At 42.0% G+C, this 15229-nt stretch overlaps 1 protein-coding gene across 1 annotated transcript in view; it reads left to right on the top strand.

Moving 5' to 3' along the window:
- wdr18 (WD repeat domain 18) overlaps positions 1-15229 on the top strand; it is a 90627-nt gene that overhangs the window by 35261 nt on the left and 40137 nt on the right. The window contains exons 5-7 of the mRNA XM_024421108.2: positions 2740-2883; positions 10259-10323; positions 11345-11469. Of these exons, the coding sequence (XP_024276876.1) occupies positions 2740-2883; positions 10259-10323; positions 11345-11469 (334 nt within the window). The remainder of the gene's footprint in view (positions 1-2739; positions 2884-10258; positions 10324-11344; positions 11470-15229) is intronic.

Genomic DNA, 15229 nt, shown 5'->3' with positions numbered 1-15229 from the left:
GTAATAATAAGGCTGTAATGTAACAAATACCAAGGAGCTCTCCAAACAGGTCAGGGACAAAGTTGTGGAGAAGTACAGATCAGGGTTGGGTCATTAAAAAAAAATCACACTTTGAACATCCCACGGAGTACCATTTTAAATACATTATTAAGAAGTTGAAAGAATATGGCACCACAACAAACCTGCCAAGAGATGGCTGCCCACCAAAACTCACAGACCAGGCAAGGAGGGCATTAAACCGAGGCAACAAAGATACCAAAGATAACACTGAAGGAGCTGCAAAGCTCCACAGAGGAGATTGGAGTATCTGTCCATAGGACCACTTTAAGCCGTGCACTCCACAGAGCTAGGCTTTACTGGAAGAGTGGCCAGAAAAAAGCCATTGCTTAAAGAAAAAATAAGCAAACACGTTTGGTGTTCGCCAAAATTCTCCAAACATATGGAAGATGGTATTCTGGTCAGATTAGACTAAAATGTGGCTTTTTGGCCATTAAGGAAAACGCTATGTCTGGCACAAACCCCAACATCACCCAGAGAACACCATCCTCGCAGTGAAGCATGGTGGTGGCAACATCATGCTGTGGGTATGTTTTTCATCGGCAGGGGCTGGGAAATTGGTCAGAATTGAAGGAACGATGGATGGCGCTAAACACAGGGACATTCTTGAGGGAAACCTGTTTGTCTTCCAGAGATTTGAGACTGGGACGGAGGTTCACCTTCCAGCAGGACTATGACCCTAAGCCTACTGCTAAAGCAACACTCGTGGTTTAACCTCTCTGGGATATTCGGGACGGTAGCGTCCCACCTCAACAACCGCCAGTGAAAGTGCAGGGCTCCAAATTCAAAACAACAGATCTCAATTAAAATTCCTCAAACATACAAGTATTTTACACCATTTTAAAGATGAACTTCTCGTTAATCCAGCCACAGTGTCCGATTTCAAAAAGGCTTTACGGCGAAAGCACCACAAACGATTATGTTAGGTCAGAGCCAAGTCATAGAAAAACACTTTTTTCCAGCCAAAGAGAGGAGTCCCAAAAAGCAGAAATACAGAAAATTAATCACTTATATAAAACAAAGTATACATTGGCGCGTTATGTTCAGTTGTTCCAGAGCCACATCAATTTACAGAAATACTCCTCATAAATGTTGATGAAAATACAAGTGTTATGCATGGAAATTTAGATAAACTTCTCCTTAATGCAACCGCTGTGTCAGATTTCAAAAAACTTTACAGAAAAAGCACACCATGCAATAATCTGAGTACAGCGCTCAGACGACAAAACAGCCAAACAGATATCCGCCATGTTGTGCAGTCAACAGAAGTCAGAAATAGCATTATAAATATTCACTTACCTTTGATCTTCATCAGAATGCTCTCCCAGGAATCCCAGTTCCACAATGTTTGATTTGTTCGATAAAGTTCCTCATTTATGTCCAAATACCTCCTTGTTGTTCGCATGTTTAGTACACATCCCAAAATCACGACGCGCCGGCAAATCCATGCGAAAGTTCAGACGAAAAGTTATTACAGTTCGTAGAAACATGTCAAACGAAGTATAGAATCAATCTTTAGGATGTTTTTATCATAAATCTTCAATAATGTTCCAAGCGGAGAATTCCTTTTGTCTGTAGAATTTTTTTTTCTCAGGTTTTTACCTGCCATTTGAGTTCTGTTATACGCGCAGACATCTTTCAAACAGTTTTAGAAACTTCAGTGTTTTCTATCCAAATCTACTAATAATATGCATATATTAGCAACTGGGCCTGAGTAGCAGGTAGTTTTACTCTGGGCACCTTATTCATCCAAGCTACTCAATACTGCCCCCCCAGTCCCAAAGAAGTTATGGGGAAACATTTAAATGTCTTGGAGTGGCCTAGACAAAGCCCAGACCTCAATCCAATTGAGAATCTGTGGTATGACTCAGATTGCTGTTCACCAGTGGAACCCATCCAACATGATGGAGCTGGAGCAGTTTTGCCTTGAGGCATGGGCAAAAATCCCAGTGGCTAGATGTGCCAAGCTAATAGAGACATACCCCAAGAGAATTCCAGCTGTAATTGCTGCAAGAGGTAGCGCTACAAAGTATTAACTTTGGGGGGGGGGGGATAGTTATGCACGCTCAAGGTTGATCTTTTTTGTATTATTTCTTGTTTGTTTCACAATAAAAAATATTTTGTATCTTCAAAGTGGTAGGCATGTTGTGTAAATCAAATGATACAAACCCCCCCAAAAAATCAATTTTAATTTCAGGTTGTAAGGCAACAAAATAGGAAAAATGCCAAGGGGGGGGTGAATACTTTTGCAAGTCACTGTACTTTCCAGTTCCAAAATCTGTTCCTCAGCAGTTTTTTAATATTTTTTTAATATAAATTTCTCTTCTAGCTGTAATAATGGATTAGCTCAATGAATGGCCATCAAGATCTTGGCACAATGTAAGTGTCATAGGCACTAAATGATTTGATCTGTCCAAGTCATTAAGTTGAGGTTGGAACAGAAATTTGCAGGCGTTCCGCAGACTAAGATGTATTTTAGTGTCTTGCACTCTTAAACGGCCCACTCCTCTAAGACAGACAGGGTCAGACTAACAGCCCTGCAGTGTGAGCTCATACTGATAATGTGACGTTATACAGTATCCTTTAAAGCTGAAGTTAAACAATGTCCACAACTCGGATCAAATTAACCATAAAACTCTCTTCTCCTTTTTTGTCGTTTGCTCTCTCTCTCTCAAACTCTAGCTTTGGGAGCTATCCTCTGGCGAGATGCTCCTGTCTGTTCTTTTTGACGTCGGCATCATGTCAGTGACCCTTGACCCCTGCGAGTACTACCTCTTCTGCGGTGGCAGTGACGGTGGTATATTTCAGGTGTCCCTCTGTAGCCAGGTAAGCTATATGGTTTTTGTCTTCGCCACCCTCACTGTTTAACCCTGAACTTTCATCGATTAACTTCACAATGCGTTTGAATTGCAAACTCTCTTAATGGTGGATCCGTCAAGCACAACCATGCCCACACAGACATGGTTTCTTTGTTTCATAACATCAAGGGTTCATCAATGGCCTTTCTGTACATTATAAACAGGTTGCCCTACTATAAATAACCAACCCGTTGTGGACAGTACTCACGGAGAGAAGTGTCCGGACAGAGGTCAGCCGGGTGACGGCAAATTGGAAAGCAGATATACAGCAGGCACAATGGGCCACAGTCTGGCGACGCCGCAAGGGCAAGTGACGTAACTAAGAGAGACTTTGAACTGACAGTCATTTGTAAAACCATAGCCAGTTCATATAACTTTGAAGACTGCAGATAAGCAGCCTGAGGCAAATAAGCACATTAATGTCAAGCCCTTGAAAATAACCTTAGAATTGCATATACTGTCATCAAACCCGTTACCTGATTATTAGTTATTTAAAAGTGAGACAATTTAATTTCAACAAGTGAAGGCGGAAACACGCCACCAAGTACACACAACTGACAACTTAATAAATTGAGAACATTACAAATAAAAGAATCCCTCCACCTGTCAATTGCCGCATAATACACCTTTGACTGAATTCCCTTTTGAGTTAGTCCTGTACGTTTCCCAGTGAAGCACCAAAATACAGTACACTTCGTAAGAAGGGCCCCTCTGATCAGCTGACAGTGCCTTGATGTGTCTCCACACTGCTGGCCTGGAACCTGGCTACTAAAGTTTGTTAATGAAGAGGGGAATGTGAGTGATGTTTGGACCAGCCCACATCTCTCTGGTGCACAGGGAAGGTCAAGGCAGGTTGCACTTACACAAAGCTTTGTCTAGTGGGAGATTTGGGGGGCATTTCCGGAACACTGCTCTAAAGCATCCTACAGAATCTTTGCTTGGGCTTACCCCAGTTTTTCCAGCTTAAGCCACTGAGAAAGACTTCTTCAGTTCAAAAGGAAAATATTAATAAATCCCGAAGTCTACCATCTGCCACAATTTGTAATTCTGCACATGTATCGGGGAATTCTCTAAAGGTACTCCTCTGTTGCTTTTCCATGAACTTTCTAACGTTGCACCATCCTTGTACGGGTGAATCCCCAAGCTGTTGGCCTGAAAGATGGAGAGGTGATAGAATGCGGGAGGGGGGGTTGTACACCGGCAAGGCCTGTGTTTTGGGTTTAAATCGCCTGGGGTTTTGCATTGCTATTAATGCCCGATACCATGCCTCATGAAGGACTTCTTTGCCCCCCCTACGGTGCTCTTGGTTGCCCCCATATATCACAGTTTCTATACATTCCCATTAGTCTCGTCTAGTGGGATTCTTTCTGACTGCTCTCTTTCAAGGAGAAAAGGTGACACGTCAGGTTCAGAGCTATGTCTGCCAGCCCTTCTGGCTAACTGAATCTAGTCTTATTGCAACGTGCTAATCAAGAGCATCCCGTATCTTCCTCGGCTTAAACACAAGATGGACTTCTGTATTTGCCATGATTGATGGTTTGTTTGCAGAATAGGCTCATTTTGTGCCCCCTTAAAGTCACATTTCAATGCAAAAAAATGTATTTGTTGAGCTGCAGAGAATTAATCCAAATATTTTCTGTAACTGACATAACCAACTAGATCAGAGAAGACATTAATGGATATGGTTCAATTTGAGTTTCAAGCTTTGTCCTCTCCTCCTTTCTACTTGTCATGAGTTTCATGTCAGGTACCACAACGAAACTATAAAAGACTCAATTAAACATGACAGAAATGAATGTGCACATTTTAGCACAAGAAAGGATCCCCCTCCCCTTGTTAGACTACCCCACTTCTATTTAAAACCTAATTTCCTTTATCCTGGCTCTTGCAGTCGCACAAAACTGGGTGCGAGTCACTCACTGTGCATTGCCCTTAGCAATCACCCCCCATGATAGACAAATCCTGCCTTTCTCTTGCTCTCCCCCCTTGAAGTAAGTTTAGATGGAGTGCTTCACCATGCTTACTTCCATTGCTTGTGAATCACTGTCTGAGTAAAGGCAGATTGCTTACTGCTCCATTTATGTATCCATAATTAAACTCACATTTCGGTTTTTCAACCTCCTTACTTGATATCTCTTTTGGTTTTAATTGTGAAAGCCTCTCCCAAAATCCTTCAGCCCCACTGGATATGTTGTGGGTGGCTCTTGCATGTATGGCCAAATAAGTGATATCCCAGAGGCATCAGGTTTGAGTGGAGAAAAGTCTGCATCTGTGAAAGAGTGCTGCAGATGGATAACAGATACACTATATATACACAAGTATGTGGACACCCCTTCAAATTAGTGCAAGCCTAAGATCACCATGCGCAATGCCAAGCGACGGCTGGATTGGTGTAAAGCTCGCCGCCATTGGACTCTGGAACAGTGGAAACGCACTCTCTGGAGTGATGAATTATGCTTCATCTAGCAGTTCAACGGACTAATCTGGGTTTGGCGGATTCCAGGAGAACGCCACCTGCCCCAATGCATAGTGCCAACTGTAAAGTTTGTCGGAGGTATGCGGCTGTTTTTCATGGTTTGGGCAAGGCCCCTTAGATCCAGTGAAGGGAAATCTTAATGCTACAGCATACAATGCCATTCTAGCCGATTCTGTGCTTCAAACTTTGTGGCAACAGTTTGGGGAAGGCCCTTGTTTCTGCATGAAAATGCTCCCGTTCACAAAGCGACGTCCACAGAGAAATGGTTTGTCAAGATCGGTGTGGAAGAACTTGCCCTGACCTCAACCCCATCGAACACCTTTGGGGTGAATTGGAATGCTTACTGCGAGCCAGGCCTAATTGCCCAACATCTGTCCCCGACCTCACTAATGCTCTTGTGGCTGAATGGAAGTCCCTACAGCAATGTTCTAACATCTAATGGAAAGGCTTCCCAGAAGAATGGAGGCTGTTATAGCAGCAAAGGGGGAACCAACTCCATATTAATGCCCATGATTTTGGGCTGAGATCTTTGACGAGCATGTGGTGGTGTATCTATCTGTTAGGATGGTCATTTTTTCCAACCGTTCCCTTACTCATCTCTTCTCCAACCAAGAGCGTCTTTATGTCCTCTCCATCTCCATGCCCCCTCTCATTAACACATGGTTATTGTTCCAGTCCTCTCACTGAATATTAATACAACCAAAACGTGAATGTTAAGTCAGTAAGGGACAGGGGGATCTATTGGTGGCACAATGATTACATGAGATTATTAACAGAAATGGTCATATAGACTGGTCCTTTTAGTTGTTATAATTGTTTTTAGAGATGTTTGGCTGCGGTACAGATTACTGCATCTATCATTCTACTATTGGTCAGGGGATTCTGCAACCCTTTTATGTTCGCTTTTTGACATGAGAGTATCGCAATAATTGCTTTGAATGTTGTAGTGAAGTGACTTGACCTCAGGAAGAATGACTGTTATAAAATAGTAATTGATTTGAAAGATAAAAGATTTCTGAGGGAGCTTATCATTTAATTTATTCATATTGAAGTGTGTTTCATGTGTACTGAAAATACCTGGGGAATTTTCTCAATAATTGCAACAAGTCTAGGCCCGGTTTGGATAACCAAGTTTCTCAGCGTATTATTAATGCCTACCGACCCCTTTCACCTTGGTCCTGAATCTGGACGCATAGGTTATTAATGTGCTAACTTTCCTCATGTATTTTATTTTATTTTTGATCTTTAATGCTTGCCTTTCAAAGATTTTCAAAGCCAAGCTGCCACTGCCCCATTGACTCGTACGCCTTTTGACTTCCATCCACAGTCTTTAGACGCTCAATTATTTAGGCATATCATCTTAAAGATCAATTGGTTAATTAAGGTAATTGGAGAGAAAAAAGCTTTTATAGCCCTGGATTTGAGTACAACTAATAATGATTATCTTCTGTTTAAAGAGAGGAACAGGTTTTTGATTAAACAATATTTTAATGCCAAGCCTTGCATTGTTGCATCGTTCCTCCATAGATGCTGGAACTTGCTGCTGAGTGAAGTCACAGCTTTTTAATCCTGCATCATTTCCTCTTCCCTCTGGCTTCCCCCTAGCTATCAAAGTATAATGATCCGTCTCATTATGCTGCATTCTCTGTCATTCATACTAAAGGGATTGCAGATAATCTGTTACTCATTTGTCCTCGTTGTGATTGAGAATATGGATATTGTGTCGCTTTGGGCCAACTGGCTTCCATTACAAATGTTTTAGATATATTTTTTAAATGTATGTATTCATTTTTACATTTTTTAGAATTCAATAGGGTTTCTGCATATCTGAACATATTGTGGTTTATTTTTAACACAGAGTGAGATCCCTTTGTATTGAAGCTACCTATATACTGTATTTGGACCTTGCATCAACCCCATAAGTTAACCATAATTTCTCTATAGCAACAACCACATTTTCATTTCAATCTCATGATTCATCTTAAAAAATTTCTGAGTATAATATCGGAACTCTGCCATCTCTACAGTCAGCATCTAAAAGGCACAACTCTCCGCTAGCATGTGTCTTTATGCTCCTCTAATTGTGCTGTTTACCCGATTTGGGGAGAGTTATTCATTTCCTAAACAGCTTAACTCTGAATGTGCCCGTGGATCATTGTTTAATAAAGGGGATTTCGTACCGTAGCTGGGCAGAAGTTTCTATGCGATGAGTGTTTCAATGCATGGCGGGCATTAACTCTGCCAGTGGGGATATGAGCGTTGCGTTCCGAGAGAGCTGCGTTTGTTGTGCTGTTTCGTTTCCCTTGTTTAAATTGTTCAGCAGGAGATGAGACCGTGAGGCCAGAATTTTCACATTTGGATAAAGAGCCAGACAGAAAATCAGACAGTTCCCTTCCTCACGCGAGGCAGCAGCTAGCCGTTTCCTTTTTCTTCAGTGTGAAGGTTTAGAAATGTAATCCTGCCAAGAGGTTTTTGCCATAGTAAATACAATTTTCTTGCTATGGTTCCGAACATCCCTCACTGATTTAAGCACTTGATTTGAACAGTTTAACAGGCTAATGTTAGACGAAAAAGAATCTGTCTTTCATCGTGGTGAATTAGTTTTCACTCCACCTCCAACATTTTAGTTAATGTAGTTGTGTGAAATGAGACATGATGCTTTCCCTCAAACCTTCCCTTAATGATTTGCATTTCAGTCATCTGGCCATTTGTACAGCTGACACTCTAGCCAAAGCCAGGCTTGTGCACACATCGATAGAATTAATAGCCACGGCTTCAACTAAATCCCCTTTCGAGTCCACTTTTCATGTTTAATTGAGTACTCTCAAGACCGGCCGTATAGACGTGATCTAATGATTAGTCTGTCATAGTAAAATCCAGTGGCGTCCTCCCTCCCTTGCATGTCTGACGCAACCACATCCCTAATTAATGCAATTAAGTAAATCAATCAAACCATTTAGAGGCTGACGAGTGTCAGAAATATCCAGCCAACCTAACAGATGGGAGACATATTACTCTTATTGTATTTGTCATATGGTTTATAAACAACCGATGTGGACTAACAGTGAAATTCTTACTTACTTGCCAACAATGCAGAGAAAGAAAATGGAGAAATAATAGAAAAGTAAAACACGTAATAATAGACACACAATGTGTAATTATATATACAAGGGTACCAGTACCGAGTCGATATGCAGGGGTACGAGTTAGAGGTAGCTTTGTGTATATATAAGTAGGAATACTGTAAACAGTAGCAGCAGTGTATGTGAGGAGTCAAAATGCTTAGTGCAAAAAGGGTCAATGCAGATAGTGCGGTTAACTATTTAACTAACTATTTAGTAGTCTTATGGCTTGGGGGTAGAAGTCGTTCAGGATCCTGTTGGTTCCAGACTTTGTACATTGGTACCACTTACCGTGCGATAGCAGAGATAACTCTATGACTTGGGAGGCTGGAGTCTTTGACCATTTTTAGGGCCTTCCTCTGACACCGCCTGCTATAGAGACTGATGAACTGGGCTGTATACACTACCCTTGGTAGCACCTTGCGGTCAGAGGCCAAGCAGTTGCCATACAGTAACACAACCATTCAGGATGCTCTCGATGGTGCAGCTGTAGAACTCTTTTGAGTCTCCTGAAAAGGACTTCAAGCCTTGTAAATTCCAACATGCAACGTAAAAAGATTTCATAACTTTTTTTACCTTCAAAACAAGAAACACACAATCCAACAAGAACTATTAAAATAGGACCGTTGTGTTGTCGGCAAACTTAATGATGGTGTTGAAGTCATACAGGAGGGGACTAAGCATGCACCCCTGAGGGGCCCCCATGTTGAGGGTCAGAGTGGCGAATGTGTTGTTGCCTACCCTCACCACCTGGGAGGTGTCCAGTCAGGAAGTTCAGAATCCAGTTTGTCGTGGAAATTTCCTGTATTGCCAAATCATGAGAGAGCAAACCACACACGAGTCAGAGTTATCATAAAGTCTATCTTTAATTATATGAGCTTCACCATAGCCCTGTGACTCTCAGATCAATTCAGTGTCTATAAAAGAATTATCTGAGTGCTTACAAAACAGTTCTTAGTATCATTTATAGCCAAGACACACCCATCTCAACTCGCATGACGAATAACATCTTAGGAACATTACACAAAGAACATTTTACTTGAAAGAGGAGTATCCTATAGCTAGATAGCATTAGCTATAAATTATTGTTCAGTTTGGTCTCCTAAACGAAGTTCTTATCTCGTTCTTGGTACCACTTAGGACCAAGAACCTCATCCAATGGCATATATCAATTGTCAATTCTAGATACTCCCATCTCAAATACACCCCCTCCTGGACAAGCTCACGAAGAGGAGTGACTGGCACACAGACATTGTGGAGCCAACTAACTGGTTCCCCATTAATCAAGCCATCCCTTCACATGGTTTAGGAATAGTTAGACACATTCACAGATAAGACAAACCTGACCTCTCCCCTCTCTGGGCCCCAAGTAACTGAGCCCTAGCTGAGAAGGGATAACTGCCAACAGTATTATCCAAAAAGAAAACATCCTAATGACAAATATCTCACATAAGCATTATTATGTAATTAAAACATATTATTTATCAATGTTACCTAACTAATTCTGATTCTGCTACCACAAGTTGCAGAGGGAGGTGTTTAGTCCCAGGGTCCTTAGCTTAATGATTGGAGGGCACTATGGTATTGAACGCCGTGCTGTAGTCAATGAACAGCATTCTCACATACCGATGTAAGTGTACCTGAGTCACAAGCTCATTATCTCTGGGTATTTAAAAAAAAAAAAACTCTGAGGATTGCTTACTCTGATCAACTTTTAACTTTTTTCTTCTTCTTCTGATCTGCAGAGCTTAAGTCGGGATAAGACGTTCCAGTCGGACAACGAGGGCAACCAGGTTTTTAAAGGACACAGGTGGGCTGCCTTCAAGGTCAGGTCTATGTAATATACACTGAGTGTAGAAAACATTAGGAACACCTGCTCTTTACATGACCGACTGACCAGGTGAAACCAGCTGAATGCTATGATCCCTTATTGATGTCACCTGTTAAATCCACTCCAATCAGTGTAGATGAAGGGGAGGAGACAGGTTAAAGAAGGATTTTTAAGCCTTGACATGGATTGTGTATGTGTGCCATTCAGCGGGAATGGGCAAGACAGAAAAATGTAAGTTCCTTTTGAACGGGGTCTGAGAGGTGATGGTGGTGGGGGATGGTTCAGGATGAGGGGCTTTGATGCTGTAACAGCTGTGTGGTGACTGACGGGTTGTTTCATGTGGCTTTAATACCCCACGATATCCTTGTGGAATCTCTTTGTGCCGAACCAGTTCCCAATAGCCAGAATAGTTCAGGCGTCCTAATGCCACCACCATACTGATTGGGCAGGCACACAGTGGGTGTGCAGAACCAGACTAGAAGACTTGAGTGGCTTTTTGTAGCTGCAGAGCAGGGGGCGGAAGGAGCGTACACTATCAGATTTTTTTTTCTTTTTTCCCTTGACTCGTTTGGTACTGAAAATGTTGCTGTTACCATTCCTGGAAGGCACATATATGGTAATTAGGTTGCCTGTAACGTGTGCACAGAAACAAGCAAGATAACAATGTTGAAACTCTGCTGTAAGTAAACAGGCTTAGTAAGGAAAGTGGTTTATTTTTTAGCAATGACTTTTGGCCTCCCTTGTGATGTGACTGGAGAAGCATGAATATGTACTCTGGTGATTTTGTAAGGAAACTGATGATAGCATTTAAGAAATCAGGAGAACAATTTAGTTTAGAACTTGAGAAAGAAAAAATGGAATCTGATATAATTGTGTGACGCGATTGCTTCCGTTATTTACTAAGCTGAGATATCAATGTTGATCCCCAAACATTTGATGTTCTGAGAACCCTATTTTATCAGCCAGGTGGTGATCTCCCTTTGCACTCATCCCTCCACAGGAACCTAGTGACATGTCTGTCTGTCTCTATGGATGGCACTCTCCTCCTCTCGGGCTCCCACGATGAGACCATACGACTGTGGGACATCCAGAGCAAGCAGAGCGTCCGCAGCATCAACCACAAAGGTGAGCTTGAATGACCACCTCACCTAACCAAAGTCTCACCTCAGTGGCCCAAACCCATCTCTTCAGTTCAGCCGCTGGCATAGCAAATGCCTCGCTGAGACATTGATTTCTCCCAGAACGCCCCGAGTCATACATCATCCTGCCTCCGGACTGTGTTAGAAAACCCTTCCACGCTTGTCCTTCCTTTTGAGGTCATGGAGTGTATGGTTTGACATGCATGCTTTTTGGTCTGTAGTGTACTCCAGGTGCAATTTTGTTTGTTCTCTTGTTACTGTTTCCTGTGAAGTGATCAGTTGACTGGGAGTTAACAGCAGACGGCAAACGTAATGCCCGTCTTGCGCTGGGCGTTCGATTCAACTTAGGTTGGTCTGTAAAGGCAAGCTTATGCGTTTATCTACCTTTGCTCTATATGTTAGTTTGTTAGTTTGTGTGTCAGATATACACTGAGTGTACACAACAATAAGACCTTTTTCCATGACATAGACTGACCAGGTGAATCCAGGTGAAAGTTGTGATCCCTTATGGATGTCACTTGTTAATTCCACTTAAATACGTGTAAATGAAGGGGTGGGAGACAGGTTGAAGAAGGATTTTTAAGCCCTGAGACAGCTGAGACGTGGATTGTTTATATGCTATTCAGAGGGTGAATGGGCCAGAATATTTACTGGAAGTGCCTTTGAACGGGGTATGGTCGTAGGTGCCAGAGCATCGGTTTGAGTGTGTCAAGAACTGCGCGCCCGCAACTCAATATTAGGAAGGTATTCCTAATGTTTGGTATACTCAGTGTACGTATCCAAGGCAGCTCATAGTTAGAAGTGTGAAGAGAATATGTTATATGAAGAATAATAACTAACATATTGAAAATATAATTGCTGCGTTAGAAAGTGCCAATGCAAGTAGTATCATTGATCATCTTCTGAAAATATAATTATCGGTTCATGATATGTAAGATGGAGTTAATAACTTATGAGAGAGCTGAGCTCTCAAAATAGTTGTTCCTATCACATTGAGGCATCTGTCACCTTTTTCTATGGGCCACAGCACCCACTCACTCAGTGCAACGGTAGAGTCCCTTTCGTTAAGTGCTTTTCGAGAACTGGGATTTGATTTGCGTCACTGGGCAGGTTGCGAACTCATTTTGTTTTAATAGGATGTTTCTGTTGTTTATTCAGCCACTGTGACTGGTTAGCTGTCTATCAGTTTTGGCCGGATGGAGGATGTAATGATGTTCAACGGCACTTGTATTGAAATGTCTTCTGGCTGTGGGAGAAGTAAGCATCACACCGTGGCCTTGCCAGACCTTTTGGGTCACTGCAATCTTGTTTTCAGCGTTCGAGCTTGGTGTTGTTTACCCCTGTCGAGTTTGTATGGGGTCATTATAAGGCCTCAGAAGTAGGCTTGGGCAGTATCCAGATTGGCATACCTTCATACTAACCTTGTGCCATATTGGGATATTCGGTAACATGGCTAACTAGCTACTAAAGGTAGCTAACTAGCTACTAAATTAGCAAGCCAACTGCAGAGCGTTTAGCACATTTTAGACTTAACTTAATAGTTATTAGATATCGAGCTGGCAAACATTTAGTTGTGAATTCCTTATTGTAACTAGATCACCTGGCGTGTGCGGCACCTAATGAGTGACTCAAGGCTCCTGTCGAGTAGTTGTGTGTAAATAAACACCACGTGACTGGGGACTACTGGTAAGCTTCATTTTAAAAAATGATGTGACGGATAAAATGAAGAACTGTATCTTTATCGCCTAACGTATTTACATAAAGTAGCTACAAAATTTCACATTTATTAAATAACTTCAAAGAAATAGTTTCAATGGTATTAATGTTATTGAAAAACCATCCCGTGGCTATTTCCAAATACCTCAGTATACGGTATACTGCCCGCGCTTACTCTGCAGTCATCTGACTTTCTGAGGAGAAGGCTGAGAGGGTCATACTGTGTCTTGACCAACGGTTTACTTCACAGGGTTTATTTATTACACACACCACAACTCAACATTTCACTCGCACAGCCGGAAATGCACACTCCCCACTGCTGACCACCATCTGCAAAGCCTCCAAGCTGATCAACACTGCTCTGCCGCTGACATTATTGGACCTTCCGAAAACCCCTCTATCTCAGTGGCCTATTTTCAGGTAGTACATTCTTCACTGAAAAGCTCTTCAAGCAATATGTCAAGTCAAGAAGCAGCAGGCATGTATTGGAATGTGAGAATCAGGGTGATGAATTGGGCTTTAGCCCGCCATTGTTGTGAGGGGTGTTCAATACAGGCCTTGCAATTAAATGACAGAAATGTATTTGTTAAGCAATAATACAGTGCTTATATGCTTCACACTGTCCCCCCAGTTGAATTAATACGAAGACAAAACAATGACTTCTAAGTAGTAGTAAGCTTACATTGTTATCAATATATGTAGCTTCAAAGATTTACCACTAAGATTATAATGGACAGATATTTTTGTTGTTGTGGTCTGTCTTTGGCCGTGTTGGTCCAACACTGATCAATGGCGAAGCCATAATTTAGATGACAAAGTTAAACAACCCTTTTTCTTTTCTGTCATTTGTTATGCGGTTTTTCAGTCATTTCACTCCGTGATGAAATATTACAATTTAGATATTGAAAATGATCTTTAATGACAATCTGATTGTGACAATAATTTGACCATTCAACAACCCAGTAGCAAAACAAGAAAGAAAACCACACACTTTAGATTACGGTCTATCTGCGTGCAGTAAATAAACAGACCGTAATATACACTTGCACCAGTCAACTGTGAACACAACTGCCTAGCCCAAATGTATTGATGGATGTCAATGCTGTGTCTCCCCTGACTGTGTCTATGCTCCAAGGGCTGTATTATATCTGAGGCTCTCAACCTGTCTCCAGTCATCTTCCTACCCCCCCACCTAGTCTTCCACAAGGGCCAGCGTAGAGGGTGAGTTCAGCCTGTAATTGAGTTGTCAGAAGGTCCCGGCCTCCACATCCACTGTAAATCTCTCGAGCTCTAGCCCGGTTTCCCCAACTCTGTTCTGGGAGAGCAAAGGCGGTTATTGGCCCTCTCTGAAGGCATGCGTGATCCTGAAGGCAATTAGAAAAACCTTTCACAGGCCCGTCGCTCTCCCCCATACTATCCATCTTCACTAAGCTCCGCAGCTCGACCGGCACAAATCAGACGAGTAGTGGCGGAAAATCTGAGCTGCTCACAAGCGACCGGAAGTTTTTGGAATGGTGGCTTTGGAAATTAGGTGTATGGTCAATGTCCATAAAACTAACTTCCGTTGAAGTTATTTAGCATTTGGCTTATTCGAGAGATCATACCAGTCCCCGATAAAAAGTTTTAGTCTGGTGGTGGCACCATTGGGTGGAAAAGATAGACTCTGTATGAGTGGTCAGAGGACAGCATGTAGGCTACCATTGCGTGCTCTTTATAATCTCCTGGCTGAGACAGAGTGCTGTATAGTATCTTTAAAGTGACTTACATCATACCTAGCAGGGGAAATAAGGAAAGGGCCAAATGTTTAGACCTATTTGTTAGCAAGGCGATAAAAATCATTAATCTACTTGAGAGATAATTACTCACTTCCTAGGTTCTTAACCCTGTACATAAATGTTCAATCAGAACGTAAGCTTGAGGCGAAGGGTCTCTCCATGTTGGACTTGGCCTAGAAATCTGACTCTCATGAATATTTTTTGTTCACATCATGAATAATAAGGGAACTTACGTAGCACGCGCACATGCACACA

This window comes from Oncorhynchus tshawytscha, linkage group LG05 (assembly GCF_018296145.1).
Source record: "Oncorhynchus tshawytscha isolate Ot180627B linkage group LG05, Otsh_v2.0, whole genome shotgun sequence".
In the NCBI taxonomy this organism is placed as follows: Eukaryota; Metazoa; Chordata; class Actinopteri; order Salmoniformes; family Salmonidae; genus Oncorhynchus; species Oncorhynchus tshawytscha.
This window is presented reverse-complemented; position numbering and strand designations above follow the sequence as displayed.